The sequence below is a fragment of the Onychostoma macrolepis genome, chromosome 06 (genome assembly GCF_012432095.1).
Source record: "Onychostoma macrolepis isolate SWU-2019 chromosome 06, ASM1243209v1, whole genome shotgun sequence".
NCBI classification, from domain to species: Eukaryota; Metazoa; Chordata; class Actinopteri; order Cypriniformes; family Cyprinidae; genus Onychostoma; species Onychostoma macrolepis.
Window position 1 is genome coordinate 30,858,399 of NC_081160.1, and position 19,234 is coordinate 30,877,632.

The 19,234-nt window shown below is 35.4% G+C and overlaps 1 protein-coding gene across 2 annotated transcripts; it reads left to right on the forward strand.

The window, feature by feature from the left end:
- On the forward strand, positions 1 to 19,234 carry mybphb (myosin binding protein Hb). Of its 2 annotated transcripts, XM_058780208.1 has the most exons (13): positions 1 to 415; positions 2,828 to 2,887; positions 3,011 to 3,145; positions 4,340 to 4,507; positions 7,476 to 7,564; positions 9,044 to 9,239; positions 9,320 to 9,459; positions 10,243 to 10,402; positions 13,406 to 13,542; positions 15,097 to 15,283; positions 16,427 to 16,481; positions 17,735 to 17,776; positions 18,936 to 19,234. In XM_058780208.1, the coding sequence occupies exons 1-11, from the start codon at positions 160 to 162 to the stop codon at positions 16,456 to 16,458; spliced, it is 1,560 nt and encodes a 519-aa protein (XP_058636191.1). In that variant the 5' UTR covers positions 1 to 159; the 3' UTR covers positions 16,459 to 16,481; positions 17,735 to 17,776; positions 18,936 to 19,234. The 2 variants fall into 2 exon arrangements, with proteins under 2 accessions (XP_058636191.1, XP_058636190.1); XM_058780207.1 differs by lacking the exon at positions 2,828 to 2,887 and having other exon boundaries at positions 6 to 415.

The following is a 19,234-nucleotide window of genomic DNA, read 5'->3' on the forward strand; positions in this document are numbered from 1 at the left end:
GAGCGTGATGCTGAGGGCTCTGCTCCCTCACTAGTCACTTGAAACTCTCGAGGGGAGGAGTTGAGTAGCACATGCCTTAGGCTATAAATCTGGGGTGACCCATCTTCAAACTGAGCCGAAGGACTTACTAAGTCAGAGGGATCCCAGAAGCGGACAAGCATGCCGGCAAAACCAGCCCCGATAAAGAAGTCGGCTAAGGCCGCCAAGAAGGAGGAGCCGGCACCGGCACCCGCACCCGAACCAGCGCCCGCGCCCGAGCCCGCACCCGAGCCCGCCCCCGCTGAACCAGCCCCCGCCGAACCAGCCCCCGCCGAAGCCGCTCCAGCGGAGGCAGCCCCGGCTGAAGGAGCCCCGGCGGAGGCACCTCCTGCTGAGGCACCTCCTGCTGAAGCCCCACCAGCCGAACCCGCTGCAGGTACTGAGTGTGTAAGGAGACCCCAAACTAAATCATGGATCTTAAAAAGTGAATTCTAAATGGATACTTTTATTGGGTGAATATATTTAAGAAAGAGCATAGCAAGAGTAAAATCAGTCATATTTAAGTCCAAAATTGTAAGGGGAAAAAAGAAATTATAATTTGCATAAATAATAATGAGAATAATCAATTCATGATGATGAATCCTGATTTAAATCAGCATTAATGAAATTAATTACAGCAAATATTGCTACATTCAAGTACTACATTATAATTTAAATAATAAATCATTACAGTGATGGAAACATTTTTATCATTTATGTGTAATAAGAATTAGAAGAAGAATTTGCTTAATTGTCATGTTACCATGCAAAGAAAAACCAAAAATAGTGTCATTTGCTTTATGCAAGATCTTGTATCTTACAATGATTTGGTGAAACATGACCCTGCGTCTGTAAGATCCACTCTTATCATTTATAATAATAAATGCAAACAAACAAACAGACTCTATTAACACATGCATGTTATGTCATTTAACAATTACCTCCTAATGCATGAGAACTCAGTGTGCATTGCTACTGGAGCCAAGAACTCTTGGTAACTACTTGGAAAATGTCTGACTACAGCTGATGGTTTAAAAAAAACACCAGGGAGCGTTTACACCTGTTAACCTCTCCTCGCTTCTACACTATACTGATCATACCAGCTGTTCGCCCTGACCTATTCAACATTTATTCTGCTACTTTTGCTCTACTTCAAGTGTGTGTTTGATTTCCAGGATTTGTTTTTAAATATCATTCATTTATTTAGTTAATTTGCAAAAATACCATGGTAGCCATAGTTTCCACAAAAATATCATATTATGGCTGTTATATTATTAGATATTTACCTGTAGTGCAAAGTACTGTAGCAGTACTATGGTGCAATGAAGATAATGCACCATTTCATTAACATGCTGCTCCAAAGTACTTTAAAGAACACCATGTCCATGTAGTACCATAGTAATGTGTGGTACTTTCTGTGATTGAATGTTATAGTACTTTTCTCCTTGTGCTTACTAAAATAAAATGGCGTAATGTGTCAAAAATTTAACAGCTAGCAAAATGATTTTGAAATTTTTAACCTATTAATTTATGATTTGCAGTGGTATTTTCTTGGAAACTGGTTAACAAGGTGAAATGCAGTCAAAGAAAACAATTTTTATTATTTTTAATTAACATAAAATTGTTTTAGTGTCTGCATAGCATAAATCTTAACATGAGCTTCTACAGAAGCCCAATTCCTTAATCTTTCACTATAATGTGCGATCATTCACATGATAATCTCTCCTGCTCTCTAACATAAGCAAAGCATGCCGTTCACCACCTGTGTAATTATTATTTTAACACCAGCTATATCCACTGAGGCCTTATAAGCCAGAGGTATTTAGAGTTTGTGGCAAACGCAGACAACTCTATTTACAGTCCCACAGAGAGCTTTAACACAATGCATGAAGACAATAATAAATATTTAACTATGATGTTTTAATTAGTGAGCCCAGTCTTTTACAGTCACAAGGTAAGTGTGTAATTAAGGGGAATTCTTTAGTGATTGTTGGTTTTAGAAATATTCTTTATATTAAATGAAATAATGATAGCAGAAACGATATCAGACATGCACAAAATGGATGAATATAAATGATTTTTCGAATGATATAAAAAAAAAAGAGATATTCATTATTTTGTGTGCAGCTTATATGCTACCACTAAATTATTTCATTCCTTACTGTTTATACAAGGATAAATATACTAAAATGAACTTGAAACAGATAATGTGCTCATACATCCAGTCTGGATGAATGACCAAATATCGTTTGATGTATCGATTGTGTACTTGTTTCTGTTTTTAAAAATATATTCTGTGCATGCAAATCAAGCCTCAAATGTCTGGTCCATTCTAATATTTTACTAACATTTAGAAATGATTTGCTGGCCACATCGCATAAGAAGCTGCTGCAAACGCTGCTGAGGCCCCGCTAATGATAATAGCAGTGGTAAGCCGGTAAACTGCTACTGTAAATTTATTTGACGCACTGCATTTGCACAGTACTGAAAAATTTAGTCAACATGAAAGACAAAATGTTCGCAAGCCATTTTAAATGCATGCTCAGTGAGTTAACAGTGTACCCGACGTCATTGTGTCAATATTGATTTCATGTTGACTTTCTAATCTAATCAATGCATTTTTCTAATAAAGGCAATGTTAGAAATGCACCAATTTTATACTGAAGGTGCTGAATTTGGAAACTATGTGTGCTGAAATCATATTTTGGATTATGCCAAAACCTGAGCTATTATTCCATCATTTTTGACAAAACTAATGCCTGACGCTCTGTTATATGCTGCTTTTATTAATGTGCCTATTTAACACCAGCTGATGCTGAAGCTCCAGCTGCTGAGGAAATCAAAGCACCTACACCTCCTCCACCTGCAGGTAAACCCACGGGGAATCAAAACCACTTCAGATCACCTACGTTGTGTCATTTCCGATTGAAACATTTCCAGTTGAAGTGCCTGATTTTAGTTTGAAATATTAAATGCGTGTTTTCCTCTCCAGAGCCCACCAGCGAGCCTCTCGAGCTCGGCGTTGAGGATGTCAATGACACTTCCGTCACTATCTCATGGAGACCACCAGCCACCATTGGAAACTCTGGTCTGGACGGATACACTGTGGAAATCTGCAAGGAAGGAAGTGAGTCTGATGTCAATTTAGAAATTCAGGCCTTCTTAGATAGTATATAGAGGTAGGAAGACATCAAGACACGTCCAGATTCAATCTAGCATAACACAAAGGCCTTTTTGTTCTAGATGTTTAGATAATAAAACAGGCATCGTCTGACCGGAAGGCAAGTCAGCTGCTTTTGGTTGCAAACACTAGGGTAATAAAGCCCTCAGTGAGGATTAAACCTAAAATCTAAAGCCTTTTCATTTGATTACAGTGGCTTGCAGAGCACTTGCATACATTTGCATCTTGAAATGCCACCTCACAATACCGTACCTTAAATGAAATGCAGCGAAAGGTTCATTAGCATTTTATTGGCTGGTCAAAGCTCTCAGTTGCACCTGTCCCCAGTATGTCAACAGCAACATGTACACCCACCTCAGTTGTGTCCCTATATGGAGTGAGGCATTTCTAGAAGTGCCACGCAGAAGTCTGATAGCAGAAGAGCATGGCTGGTGCCCTCATGTCAGTTGCACACACGTAAATACAGTTACACTTGCTGATACAGCCGTTAAAAGTGCAAATACGTGCTGAAAAAAGGTATATGCACACACTCACCAATTTGTTCCGGAAAACATAAACTGACACATTTCAAAATTTGTTTATTCATTTTTAAAAATAATAATAAAGTGATAATATTTATATACCTAATTTTATTTAAATACCACCTTTCCAAAAAGCTTTACAATTAATGTGAAATTATTTAGCAATACATTTTTATGATTATTAATAGAATTTTAAAAAATGATTAAAAGTTGTTAATATTTTTGTGTATTATTTAAATAACGCATTTCAAAATTTATATTTATTCATTTTTAAAATAATAATACTTTAATAATATTTCATATCAGTTTTTATATAATTATTTTTTAATGCATTTTTATTTAAAAATTGGCATTCCAAAAGCTGTACAATCAGTGTTCACAGTTAATAAAAAAATATTTTTTATGATCGTTAATGGGTGAAGGTTATTATTATTATTTTTTTTTTTAAATCCAACTATTACAAGTATGGCTATAATTAATTATTATTATTAAAATTTTGCCTTTCAAAAAGCTTTACAATCAATGTACAATAAATCAACAATCAATTTTATGATAGTTATGATAGGATGCAAATCGTATTGGATGTTCTTGCAACTAATTTTTAATTTTTCCATCCTAGCTGGTGACTGGAAAGCCGCTAACGAGGAGCTGACTGTGTCCTGCCGTTACATCATTAAGAACCAGACCACCGGTGACCGCCTGAACATCAGGGTGCTGGCTGTAAACCCTGGCGGCCGCAGCCCTCCTGCCACTCTGGCCGACCCTGTCCTGGTCAGAGAGGTTGTAGGTAAGTCAACATTTTACTTCCCAGATACTGTAGCTTTAAGTTCCCCTCTAACTTCTTCATAAATAATCATGACATGTTATGAGTTTCCTTTGCTTGGCCACAGAAAAAAAAAGTGCAACCAGGGACATAAAACAACAATGACCAAGCAGAAAACCACAAGATTTATGCATTACTGATATAGCCACCAAATAACCATTCATGAGCCATGCTGAAAAGTTTCAGAATGTATTTCATAATGTTCTGTCCCCCTGCAACTAAGACAGTTTTCCTTAGATATAATAACTGTAAAAGTTGGAACATAGAGTTACGCAGCTCTTGCTGCTCTAAAGATCGGAGGCCACCTCTCGAGTCTCAAGTATCCCAGACCTCAGAGCTATCTCGAGAGGTGAAATTGGTACCACGTCAAGCCAACCGCTCATGCTGTTCTACAGGGCCCCCTAATTGGCTCTAAGAGGTTGCCAGTTGTGAAAAAATAAATCTAAATAAATCTACCTGACAAGCGTCTGGCTTTAACGCGAAGAGGTGTTGCCTTACAAACCCTCTCAGATCAAAAACACCAGAAAAAAAAATATTTTTGAAAGAAATCTTTGTTGTTGCATGACTTTAGTTCTTTTTTTCTCAAAGTTTTTATATTGGCTTTTCAGTAAAAATTAGATTTAATAATCCCTTGACCCTCACCATTATTGGGATTATATCCATGTTGACTATAATATTTAAAAGATAATTAAAAAGTAGTATATATACACATGTATAAACATTTAAACACTCACCTACGTACATACGCACACACAAATAAAAATAGGAAATTATTAAAATAAATAAATAAATATAGATAATAAAAAAAACAATAAAAAAACAATTTTAGTAAGTGGTTTTCGATGCCTTAGATATTGTCCAAGTATTTCACATTCGGCCACATTATTGCAGCCGTTATGTAAACTAGTTTTCGTGTACGAATGCTTGCAGTCACTGTACACACTTCACATGTCCAGCGTCTAAAGAAAGAAATCATAAATGTAGAATGGAAAGTCAAGCGGCATTGGAATGTAACTTGAATCCGGTCTACGCAAAAGAGGGGGAGGGAAATTTTGGCAGATCTCCGATTAAAGGTCTTCTTTCTACATTCCCTCCAATGCACAGAGGCGTGTTTTTCCAATAAGAAAAACTTCTGTTGCATATCCTTGGAAAATAGTTAGTTGGTAAGTGCTGTGCATTAACAAGGATTACATGGAGAAGGTTTTACATGGCTTCAAAGTCATTGACAGCTAGCCGCCTGGACCAGTGTCAAGCTACTTCCTTTAAGAGCGATGGCGACAAGTGTGAATGGGTCGACTCGGAGGGTGGGATACATTTCCCAAATGTTCTCGCACTGCATAAGGACTCAAGTGGCATCTAAGGTTACCCCAGGAGACTTTTTAGCTTGCTAGAGATGCTATGTTTATTTAGAGGCATGCTGTAGCTTGTAAGAGAGTTAGCATCCGGCTAATGCTTCAAGGAGTTTTGCAGATACCAATTCACCTTTTTATATGCATTGCTTTGCTGATTAAAATGCTGACTGAAATGCAAAAGTTGTTAATTCCATTTAGGCAATGTACTAGAATTTTGTAGCATCCATTAGAAATGAATGCTAAACTGTGACTCTTAAGATGCAGCCTTTGGAATTATTTGTAATTCAGCAGTTTTAATGTAACTAAAGCTCTCCATCATAAGTTATTAGTGGCAGGGGTGTAATAGGACTGATCTATTTAAAGCCGTGATGAGTCCAACAGAACCACCATTAGCTTGTTGGCTAGCTCAGGGTGTGTTTGCGTAAATGACTTTCCTTCTGTGTTTAACTTCTGGGATCGTCCTATGGTTTTGCAAAGGATTTTGGTAGTTTTTTGTTTGTTTGTTTTTTTGCTGTAGACTGTTAACCAACATAAGATGAAACAGGCTGACTGTAGCTAAAGATAAAATTACAGTTAGCTTGCGCTCTGGAGGCCAGGGTCACGTTAAGGTTAGCAAATCAGTTTTCTGGTTCAATAAATAATGCTATCCTAACAAGGAATGTTCTCAGAACTTTTGCTAACATTTTGGCAAGGTTCACTCAAAAGCATTCTTACAAACAAACATTCTTACAGTAACTTTAATAGAACTTTTGTTCAGAGTTATCTGTGTCTTTAATAATGTTTTCTCAAAACTTTAGCACAAAAACATTATTTATACATTGTAAAAAAAAATAAAAAAGTTGAGCCAACTTAAAATTTTAACACAACCAGCTTCAGCAGATTTTTGAGTTTTCTCAACTTGTTGTTTTAAGTTTATACAACAAAAATGTGAGAATCTCCCACAAAAACAAGTTGAGCAAACTCAAAAATTGTTTTTTTTTTTGGTTGCCTTAAAATTTTAAGTTGGCTCAACTTTTTATTTTATTTTTTACAGTGTATAAATAATGTTCATGGAATGTTTGTTTCTGTAGCATTTTAGTAGGATGCTAATGTAAAAAATTTTAAATGTTACTGCTTGTGTGAGAATGTTCAGAGAACATTCAAAAGTAACATTCCCATAATGTTGCAAAATTTTAAATGGAATGTTCCCTTAACGTTCACATAACAAAACAAAAAAAAGTTTTAAAATTAAAAAAGTTTTGAATGTTCAAATAGTTTTCATAACTTAATGAGAATGTTACAAAAACATTCTTTATATTTTTATTAAATATATTTTAATAAAATTTTTCTAGAATTTTTCCTCAATATTTTTGAGATGACTGACAATAAAAATGAAAATTGAATAGGTTTGTTTTTAGGTTTGCCAATAAAATAAGAGCATGTATTTCTTTATTAAAGTTGTTCTGTCTTCGAGCAATTGGGCATGTGCACAAGGAAGATGTAGTTCTGTATAATCTCAGTGAAGATTTAACCCTGCTCATAGTGTTTAAAAGCATACTGTACAATGCAATCATATTATGTACCATCTTTCCTCCCCACAGATCGCCCCAAAATTCGTCTGCCACGTTTCCTGAGGCAGCGTTATGTGAAAAATGTTGGAGAGAAAATCAACCTTCTTATTCCCTTCAGTGTATGTGATCTCTTGACAAATGTTAAGGTTACTGAAAATGCATGATTATCTACCTTATTCTTCAATGCGGACGTAAGTCTATGGGCGAGACTTCCGGTTCATTAGTCGCTATAGGGAAATGACGAGAAGAATAACAACGTGCAGTGAACGGTAAAACTGTTTGCACTACAAACCAATATGTTCATAATTAAGATAATACATTAAAATAATATGGTAAGATACACCGATTTGCAATATCAAGCAGCAAAATGAGCTATTTTGTACAGCTAAAAATAGCTGGATGCGGATGAGACTGGAAGTTAGACCCATAGAATTTACTACGGGAAGAAAAAGGTGGATAGCCAAACTCTTTTAAAGGTAGCTAAACTCCTGCTTGCTTATTTTGTTTTTGCCAGATGTACACACATTAATTAATTTTAAATTAAGGCTAAATTTGGAATAAAAATACTAAAAATGCTTAAATTTGGAATACTTAGAATAAGAATACTAACATGCTACTCTTACTCAAATAGTGTGCTGTTCTAAACTCATGGTTTTATTTCCTACCTTTTCCTACTAAAACAGGAAGTTGCACTGGATATATCGCAGGGCTGGCCTGGTACTATTTTTTGTTGTTGCTTTAAATAGCCAGTAGACTTTTGTTTACATCACAGCCAAGATGTACAGTAGGATTTACTGCTTGGTAACACTAATCACCCCATTATAAAAAAGAAGTAGAATTTAGCATATGTTTAGAAAGAGTACTTATTATGGATTAACGGAAATAATATGTTTAAAAGAATGTACTTAAGTGTGATTTCAATGCAATGCAATGAATATTATTTGCAATTAAATGAAAAAGTTTTACTAAAATTTATATTAAATGGAATTAGTTGACCTTTAGGGTGCTCTTTTAACATACAAGCATTTGTGGTGACCTTAATTTTAGTAAATTAAAATGTCTTTACTGTAGATGTAATATTAAATAACAACCACAGTTAAAATTAAATTCAAGTACTTTACATGTTCTTAAGTATGTTCATCAACACATCAAAATAAGTGTATTTAAGCTCATGACAAAAGATTTTAAAACAATGATTTAAAATATAGTTTAAAGTAAAACTTTTAATTTGACATTATTACAAAGTGTACCTTTTAAAAGTGAACTTAAGTGTGTTAAGAAACAGTGAGGAATGTTTTCACTTTAAGTATAATTAAGTAGGCTTTTATTTCATTAATATTACATAATCTGCAAGTGCACGTTTTTTAAATATACTTTAAGATTTGAAAATATATTTTAAGTGCACATTGAATACAATTATTTAAACTTCTTTGTCACAAGCAAAGGATTTAATTGTACAAAAATAAAAAAGAAAGAAATATGCAAGAAGAAGAAGACCAATTAGTCAATTCTAAATCTGTTTTCAGTGAATATATCTGGTAAAAGTTGATTTTGTTCATTCATTTGCAGCTAAACCTGTCTTATTTTCTTACCTGCAGGGCAAACCACAACCTGCTGTGTCATGGACAAAGGATGGCCAGCCTCTGGATACTAAAAAGGTGAACATCCGCAACAGCGACAAGGACAGCATCTTCTTCATCCGTGCCGCTGAGAGAGCTGACTCCGGCGTGTATGAGATGTGTGTGAAAGTGGAAAGCTTTGAGGACAAATCTCAGTTGACTCTGCAGATTGTTGGTAAGTGTTAGTACACATTGTTGACTGTGGTTTATATTAGTTTATGAGTTTTTTTATTTACTTGTTGACCTTTTCACCAGAGTTGCCTGGACCTCCAGCCAGCGTCAAGATCGTGGACACCTGGGGTTTCAATGTTGCTCTGGAATGGACTGAGCCCAAGGATACTGGAAACACAGCAATCACTGGATACACCATCCAGAAGGCTGACAAAAAAACAGGGGTAGAGGCTCTTTCAAAAATTATGACATTTATAACAAAATACCATGGTTTTAACATGTTTTTTTTGGACATAGTAACATTGCAATAGACATTTATCATGACAGTGCCAAGTTTGTTTGGACATCATGCCACGATTTACATGATATTCTTGAAAATGCCTTGAAGTACCATGTAAATGCCTTGCCATATTAAAGCTTAAGGAGCCGTTCACACAGAACACGTATTTGTGTCTAAAAACGCGAGACACAGCGCTCAGGAATGCCCCGCCTCCGGGGTCTTCTGATTGGTCTACTGTTTTGGAACTGACATTGATGAGCGGCGCTACATGTAAGATGCTGCGAAAGACATGTGACACGAGCGCAACGGTCATACACGTCTGTCTAGCCCGTGTTTACATAGAAAAACAATGGAAAAGTAGTGCATTGTAATGCACAGTGTGAACAGCCCCTAAAAATAAAATACTTTTTACTATCCAAGCTCAACATGCAGAGACTATAACTATAACTGTGACATTCATAGTTTCATTTTCTCACATTTTAAGTTTTTTAGCAACCCATCTAGTCCTCCCCAACAGCTCTGACTCGACCAATGGTGTGAGTTGGGGGAGGATTTGTTTATTGTATCAGTGGTTGACTGGGGGATGGGGTGTGTTCATAAAACTGTTTTGAAAACTGTGTATTCATGCCGTTCCTTTCGGTGGCACTAGTCAGCGAAATTATCTAACTAACTCAGTTGTACGCTGTCAGTAGTCATGTCTGGAGTATATCTATATCTATCTCCACAGGACTGGTTCACAATACTGGAGCATTATCACAGAATGAATGCCACTGTTTCAGACCTGATCATGGGGAACACCTACATCTTCAGAGTCTTCACTGAGAACAAGTGTGGAATCAGTGAAGAAGCCACCGTGACAAAGACCTCAGCCTACATCCAGAAGACAGGTGAACCAGCTTTTCTGCATTTTATACATTTGACATTTGATCAGAGCACACAAACACACACATACACACACAAGTGTGATGTGTAATTATATATATATATATATATATATATATATATATATATACAGTGGTGTGAAAAAGTGTTGGCCCCCTTCCTGATTTTTTAAATTTTTGCATATTTGTCACACTTAAAAGATTCAGATCATCAAACAAATTTTAATATTACACAAAGATAATGCAAGTAAATACAAAATGCAGTTTTTAAATGATGATTTCATTTATTAAGGGAAAAAAGCTGTCCAAACCTACCTGGCCCTACGTGAAAAATTAATTGCCCCCTCCTATTAAATCATGAAAGAACTGTGATTAACCACATTATTTGAGAAAGGTGAGTTAAATTTCACGAGCCAAACCCAGGCCTGATTACTGCCAGACCTGTTGAATCAAGAAATCACTTAAATAGAACCTGTCTGACAAAGTGAATCAGAATCAGAATCAGAATTAGCTTTATTCGCCAGGTGTGCGCAAACACACGAGGAATTTGTTGTGGTTTTAAGGTGCTCCTGGTACATACATACATACAAACACATCTGACATGAGAACAGAAAAAACATTTAAATAGTAAGACTTAACAATGGATAATAATCATAATAATAATAAGTATGAATCTGGAACAGTAGATTTATGTACAGATTTGTGCATTATTTACTCTATATACAGCTGTATAAATAAACATATGTATGTGTATTTACCTAATACTTGAGAAAGAGGCAATAATTAAAGATGGAGAATGAATTACAGAATGAATTACAGAACACCGATAATGATTCATGTGTTAGCTGTTTAAGCTGGAGATGGCATGGGGGAAAAAACTGTTTTTATGCCTAGATGTTCTAGTGCACAGAGATCTGTAGCGTCTGGCTGAAGGGAGAAGTGCAAACAGGTTGTGTCCGGGGTGAGAGGGGTCTTTGATGATGTTACCTGCCCGTTTCTTCACTCTGGAGTTGTACAAGTCCTGAAGGCTGGGCAGGTGCACACCAATGATCTTTTCTGCTGTCCTAACAGTCCGTTGAAGTCTTCTTAAATCTGATTTGCTGGCTGACCCAAACCAGACAGTTATGGAGGAGCACAGAACCGACTCAATAACAGCTGAATAAAACTGTTTCAGCAGCTCCTGTGGCAGGTTGAACTTTTTCAGCTGACGAAGGAAGTACAACCTCTGCTGGGCCTTTTGTATGTTTAAAGAGCAACACATCATTCCGCGATCTTAAGAAATTCATAAACAGACGAGAAACAAAATAGTTTACATGTATCAGTCTGGAAAGGGTTATAAAGCCATTTCTAAGGCTTTGGGACTCCAGCAAACCATGGTCAGAGCCATTATCCACAAATGGAGAAAACTTGGAACAGTGGTGAAGCTTCCCAGGAGTGGCCGGCCTACCAAAATTACTCCAAGAGCACAAAGACGACTCATCCAGGAGGTCATAAAAGAATCCAGAACAACATCTCAAGAACTGCAGGCCTCACTTGCCTCAATTAAGGTCAGTGTTCATGATTCAACAATAAGAAAGAGACTGGGCAAAAACAGCATACATGGGAGAGTTCCAATGCAAAAGCCATTGCTGACCAAAAAGAACACAAAGGCTCGTCTCACATTTGCCCAAAAATATCTTGATTGTCCCCAAGACTTTTGGGCAAATATTCTGTGGACTGATGCGACAAAAGTTGAACTTTTTGGAAGGTGTGTGTCCCGTTACATCTGGCGTAAACCCAACACAGCATTTCATAAAAAGAACATCATACCAACAGTCAAACATGGTGGTGGTAGTGTGATGGTCTGGGGCCTGCCTTGCAGCTTCAAAACCTGGATGACTTGCCATTATTGATGGAACCATGAATTCTGCACTCTATCAGAAAATCCTGAAGGAGAATATCCGGTCATCGGTTTGTGACCTCAAGCTCAAGTGCACTTGGGTTCTGCAGCAGGACAATGATTCCAAACACAGCAGCAAGTCCACCTCTGAATGGCTGAAGAAAAACAAAATGAAGACTTTGGAGTGGCCAAATCAAAGTCTGGACTTAAATCCAATTGAAATGCTGTGGCATGACCTTAAACAGTCCATTCATGCTCGAAAACCCTCCAATGTGGCTGAATTAAAACAATTCTGCAAAGAAGAGTGGGCCAAAATTCCTCCACAGCGCTGTAACAGACTCATTAGCAGTTATCGCAAATGCTTGATTGCAGTTGTTGCTGCAAAGGGTGGCACAACCAGTTATTAGGTTTAGGGGGCAAGCACTTTTTCACGTAGTGCCAAGCAGGTTTGGACCGCTTTTTTCCCTTAATAATTTAAATCATTATTTCAAAACTGCATTTTGTATTTACTTGGGTTATCTTTGTGTAATATTAAAATTTGTTTGATGATCTGAATATTTAAGTGTAACAAATATGCAAAAAATTTAAAAAACAGGAAGGGGGCCAACACTTTTTCACACCACTGTATATATATATATATATATATATATATATAAAATCATTTTAGTATTATTTATGTACTATTATATTTTTATTAATATTTTGAAATTTGTTTTATTTTTATTGTTTTCATTTTAAATTTTGTTTATAAATATTTTTAGTAATTTTATCTGCTTTTGTAATTTTTTGTTTAAAAATATTACTATTTATGTTTCATTTATTTTTAGTTTAGTTTTTAGTAGTTTTTAGTTGTTCCAGTTAAAAAGGCAACATTTTCTTTTTAAGTTTTTCATCAAACAATTGTATTTTTTTATTACTTTTATTTTTAGTTAACAATAGTAGCCCTAGTCTTGTCATTTGACATTTATGCATTTGGCAGACGCTTTTTTCCAATGTGACTTGCATTCAATTTACAAATATTTACATATAGGTTCTTGCAAGTCTTGCAAAAGTCTTGCAGTGTTTTTCAGGCATCCAGTGTCTATTCTTATTATTCTTACTTCACGGATCTTCATGATGTGTTTTTATAGGCATTGACTACAAGCCTCTAGAGTACAAGGAACATGACTTCAGCGAGGCACCCAAATTCACCACCCCCCTGGCAGACCGCAGCACTACTGTTGGCTATAACACCAAGCTGCTTTGCTCCGTTAGGGGATTCCCTAAGGTACATGGTTTTTCATGCACCCATAAGCAGAACCAGTGTGCTGGCAAGGTTATGAACAAACATTGTTCATCTTTTCTGAAATAACATTCTCAAAACGTTAGCACAAAAACATTATTTATACATTGTATAAAAACGAAACAAACAAACAAACACTAGGGGCTCATTATTACATGAAAAAGTGTGATAGCACAAACCGACCTAAGGGTTAATACAGTCTGTACTTTGGAAGTTAGATTTAATAATCCATTGCAAACAATAACAACCGCAGTTGTAAGGGGTTAATATAATGCACATTAAGTATCAAATGGTTTAAAGAACATTCAAAGGTAACATTCTCATAATGTTTGCAAAATTCTGAAATGGAACATTCCCTTAATGTTGTCTCTAGCTTTCACATAACCAAGAAAAACATTTTAAAACGAATTAAACTTCAATGCACATGCTCAACATGCCACAGATGTCCCATTTAGTGCATGTGCTGCATTGCTTTATGTATGCATTTTTACAATCAGATGGTTTTTAAGCTGCATGCAAATGATAAAGTTTTAGTGCACTGTGTGATTGATAGGTTAGTCTGTGGATGTCCCAGAAAAATTAATTAGTGTTTACACTAAAAATGTAATTTAGTTACATGCATTTCTGACTACATCTGAATGTGATTTGAGAGATCTTATTGCAAAACGGATCAATTCAGGTGTAAACATCATCTGACTCCTATATCCGTTAATCTTCATGAACAGTCCAGCCTCATGCAGTAATGTTCAGTAATGTGTTCAATTATTATAAAGATGGTGTTGATGGGTATTTTGAAATGAAGTCTGTCACAAAATCAACACTCAATCCATCAAGAGCTGTTCAACAGTTCAGTGCAGGAATCCGCCACCAGAGATAGTGCAGCTCCTAGAGGGGAAAGATAACTAGACGGGGGACAGCGTGAGCTGGATAAGTGGGATTCCTGCATCACTATGATGGGATGAGCTTCCAAACACCGATATGTGGAGGCCATGACACTGGAATCAGACAGACACACTAGTGAAAGTGTCCAAAATGAACACCCGTCAAGTGCCAAATGCCTGTAAAAATGGCTTTGGTGGGTGAATAAAAACCCAGTGGCTGCTAAATTTATAAGGAAATGTGACGTGATGCATGTTATATTTTTAGCACAGTTGGAAAGTGTACCATTAGCAGTTTATCTGGGATGCCTAGTTTTTATTATCAGTACATATATGAAATATTTCCATATTATGCTCTCCTACTCTTAAAAAAATGTGAGTTTTTTTGCAGCGATACCATAGAAGAACCATTTTTTAGTTTCCCTAAAAAACCTTTCAGTGAACAGTTCTTAAAACAACATTTTTTTCCTTGTTGTGAAGAATAATTTAATAATCAAAAGAACCATCAATTCCAAAAAAGAACCTTCATTTTTTAGAGTGTGACATTGGCTGTTGTGAAAAACTAATTGTGAAATACCTCTTTCCAGTGTCTTTGTCCATCTTTTCACCAATTATAGACTGCAAATGTCTTCATTTGTATTGTTTTCTGACTTCTTTGCAGCCCAAGATCGAGTGGATGAAGAATCAGATGATCATTGGTGACGACCCCAAGTTCAGGCAAATCAACAACCAGGGCATCTGCTCCCTAGAGATCCGCAAGCCCGGCAACTTTGACGGCGGCGTCTACAGCTGCAGGGCCAAGAACGAGCACGGAGAGGCCTTGATTACCTGCAAACTGGAGGTTAAACGTAAGTGACTGTCGTAGACCTAACACAAGTGTGGAACATGCAAAAAAGTATTTCCAGTCATGATGAGTTTGTGATGGTCTCGGTCTTGATTGACAGCATTCTGAGCCAACTGAAAGGTTCAGGTTTCTGACCTTAGGGAGTTTTTCATGGTCATGGAAATCATTTGACTGTGATTTCAAAGCCTAGAAAAGTCATGAAAATGTCTATAGAGACTAAACGCATTATCTAATTATGCAATATTTCATGGGTTCGACTTATTCTTTAGGAGTGCAATGGCTGTGAAATCATTTTCTACACGTAATCATGACTGACTGGAAAAGTTGTGGCATTTCATCGGTCGAAAAAGACTGAATTGAATTATGGTCCATTTAAATATTCAAAAGGATTGCATATTATATTGGGTTATGTGCAAAAAACAGAGAACTTACATTTAAATCAGCTCTTTGTAAGTGTAGATTTAGTCAAGGCCACATTTGGAGTTAATGTTAACATCATGCAGACGTGTTTGACTGATGCTTTTATGAATGAAATCAAGAACATTTTGTTGGTGCTGGAAAGAAGCTGTGTATGTTAGAGAGAAAATCGAATCATCTGGATTCATGGAATGATACAAAACACTGCGATGATAAAAACGAATGATTCCAGACACATGGAGTTTATATTGAGCATTGAGAGGCAAGTAGCTTAAGATAAAGATGTAAAATAGATGTCTAGGTCAATCAGATGATACTGTAATGATAGTCAGATGATTTTCGGTGTGTTATAAACAGATTGGAATCGTTCCCATGCCGACTTATCAACCGGAGCATCACTTTATTGCGACTTATTACCAGTGTAATCCAACCTAAGCTATGTTAATACAAATGCTTAACCCAGTCTGGGACCTGTTCTTATGTTTGTCAACTTATCGTTTCACATGCATCTTTACTGGGTTGGACAGATTGTTATTGTAAAATGATTTACAGCCTTTTGAAAGCAGAGAAGATGAACACGTCAGACACAACAAGAGTTTGCACATGTCCGAGATAATTAGATGGTTAACATGCGTGTTTGTTTGGGTGATAACTTTACGGACATTTATCCCACACATAATGTTTTGAAAGTCAGTGGACTGAACTGCATTCTTGCTTTCATTCCCAACAGAGCCTGTGATTGCTGATGCTGATAAGAAATAAGTTCAACACCCACATTCATACAGGTCAGTCTCTATTTTTAGATGTGTTCAGGGGTGTAAAGCACCAGAGAAATGTGTCTTCATTGCTGTACTTAAGAATTGCACTGCTGTTCAAAAGTTTGCTGTTCAATACTTTTATTCAGTAAGGATGCATTAAATTGATCGAAAAGGATATTAAAGACATTTATGGTGTTCCAAAAATTTATATTTCAAATAAATGCTATTCATGTAAGAATCCTGAAATGCATCATGTCTCTGCACAACTGTTTTAACATTGATAATAATCAGAAATGTTTCTTGAGCAGCAAATCAGCATATTAGAATGATTTCTGAAGGATCATGTGACACAAGACTGGAGTAATGATGCTGAAAATACTGCTTTGATCACAGGAATAAATGACATTTTAAAATAGATTACAAAAGAAAACCTGATTGTACTGTATTTTTAAGCAAATAAATACAGCCTTGGTGAGACTTTTGAACTCTTATGCATTTCCAAAGCAAAAATGAAACATTTCACTCAGTATTTCATTTAGGCCTACTTTTTTTCTCACTGAAATATGTTTTTGGCATTAGTAAATGTTTAACAATACCCTCGCAATTTAAAAAAAAAAATCAAATATATGAATGAAATATTTAATATAGTTGATTTTGTACAGTTTGTGCATGTTTTTATTTTTATTTTTTTTGACAAAAATATAGACTGTGGTACTGATATTGCAAAAAACATAATAATATAAAATAAAAAAAAAAAAAAAACATTACCTATACTTAATTAACACAATACCCATACTTCAACTTGAATATATTTTCTCTGCACTTTTTTACACCTCTGGTCATGTTTATGTTCAACTCCTATTATTGTCACAAAAAATGTATCACAAAAGAACAGTTTTGAGTTTTTGCTTTGGAGAAGGAGCTTTGGTTTGCCAAAAAGAGATTTGGTTCTCTTTCTATTTGGGTCTTGACAAGACATCTGTCTTCCCCCCCGAGCCTGACCTTACATGGGGGACGCTAAACTTGGAGATTGCGGCCCCTGCTGCTGGAAGTGTCCGAGTGGCAATTCCTCATAAATTAAACTCATTATGACTCTATACATGTGTGTACCAGCAGAGAGACTAAATTACATCCGCCTGACTGTGCACCGTTAGACCCTACTGCTAGATCTCACCACAGAAACACTCAGCAAAACAGTCAAACATGTTGCTTGGATTGTTAGCACTATTTCAGGCCAACTGACACCTGTTCCTTGTTCTTCCTCTCTGCATGCGCTCTAGTCCCAAATAAGGAACAGAAAAATGTGGGATCCCTCTCAAAAGGTGAGAACTCATTCCAGAATGTTCCAGCTCCAACATCAGCTCTGATAAGCCACTAAGCTATTATAAAACACACATGCAGCAACCTATATTCAACCAATCCTATATTAATGCAGAAAGTTGATATCCTGTTTGTTGGTGAAAGAATTGTTAATTCTATTATTTTTTTAATTTTTTTTAATTTACACTTTTTTTTTTTTAATTTACACATTTTTTTATTTTTATTATTATTTACACATTTGTAGAACATTTGTAGAACAAATGTGTAGTATCTCTATTTTATTTTTATTATTATTATTATTATTATTTATAATTAATTTGTATATTTTTCTCCCATTCTAAAATAGTTAATTTCATTATTAATAATAAGTAGAATAAACACATTCTGCCAAGGAATATAGTTTATTAACCATTTTAATGGTTTATTACTTATATACTATTAGTTTTTGTTAATATTTTTAATTTGATTTTATTTGTATAGTTTCTGGTTTTACTTTCAGTTTAGTTTTATTGAATTTATTTGTTTGGTCATTTTAGCCATATATTTTTTCCTCCTATTTTACAGTGGTTAAGGGTGTAAATAGTTAATTGTATTATTAATATTTATAAGAAGAAACATGTTCATTAAGCATTTTAATGGCTTAAAGCAGTGTTTAGAATCATTAATGTGCTATTACAGTTTTTGTTAATGTTTTTTTTTTTTTTAAATCTCTTTATTTTAATTTTCTTGAAACTACACACACACACAATATCACAAGAATAGCTACTATACAGGAAAAATATGACATCAAACACCCTTAGCTGTAACAGTTTTTGTTCATGTTTAATTAGATTTTATTAGTATAGTTTCACTTCACTAGTTTTAATATTTTGTCATTTTTATTTTTTAAAATATGCCTATGTATTATTTATGAATTTTTATTTTGTATTAGTTTTAGTTATTTTAGTAATTTAAAAAGAAATGACAAATGCTACCTTGACAACTATAGCTAAAAAAAGATTTTTAATAGTTTGGGGGGGCGGGATTATATATTTTATATAAGTTTTCATTAATGATAATAACCCTGATTTAAAGCAACTTGGTGCATTAATATGCAGTTCAACTGATATGCCATATGTAATCTTTTTATTACTAATTTTACTCTTTCTTGCACTTTTGTAGGATTGTGAAGACGTCTTTTGCTGATGAGAAAAAAAACATGTACATATGAAATAAAAATACATATATAAAAATAGACATTCTCCTCCTTTTTCATAATTAAATGCTTGGCCTCACAATTATGAAAAAGCACATATATTTATTATATGGACATTTACATCAGCAGCTGCCTGTGACGTATCGATTCTTGTCTGTGTATTGCCGCTCATACTCGTCCCTGAGTCCAGTGATGTAACTCGGATCAAGTCCTAACCGGACCAACAGGAGTGTTTGTTCAATTAAACGATAGCCTTTCACCCACA

What these genes read in the sequence shown, in the direction of transcription:
- mybphb (XM_058780208.1), top strand. Translation starts at nt 160, where the DNA reads ATGCCGGCAAAACCAGCCCCGATAAAGAAGTCGGCTAAGGCCGCCAAG. An exon ending in TACACCTCCTCCACCTGCAG is followed by an intron (nt 2,888 to 3,010) that starts GTAAACCCACGG and finishes TTTCCTCTCCAG; the next exon opens with AGCCCACCAGCGAGCCTCTC. An exon ending in CTGCAAACTGGAGGTTAAAC is followed by an intron (nt 15,284 to 16,426) that starts GTAAGTGACTGT and finishes CATTCCCAACAG; the next exon opens with AGCCTGTGATTGCTGATGCT.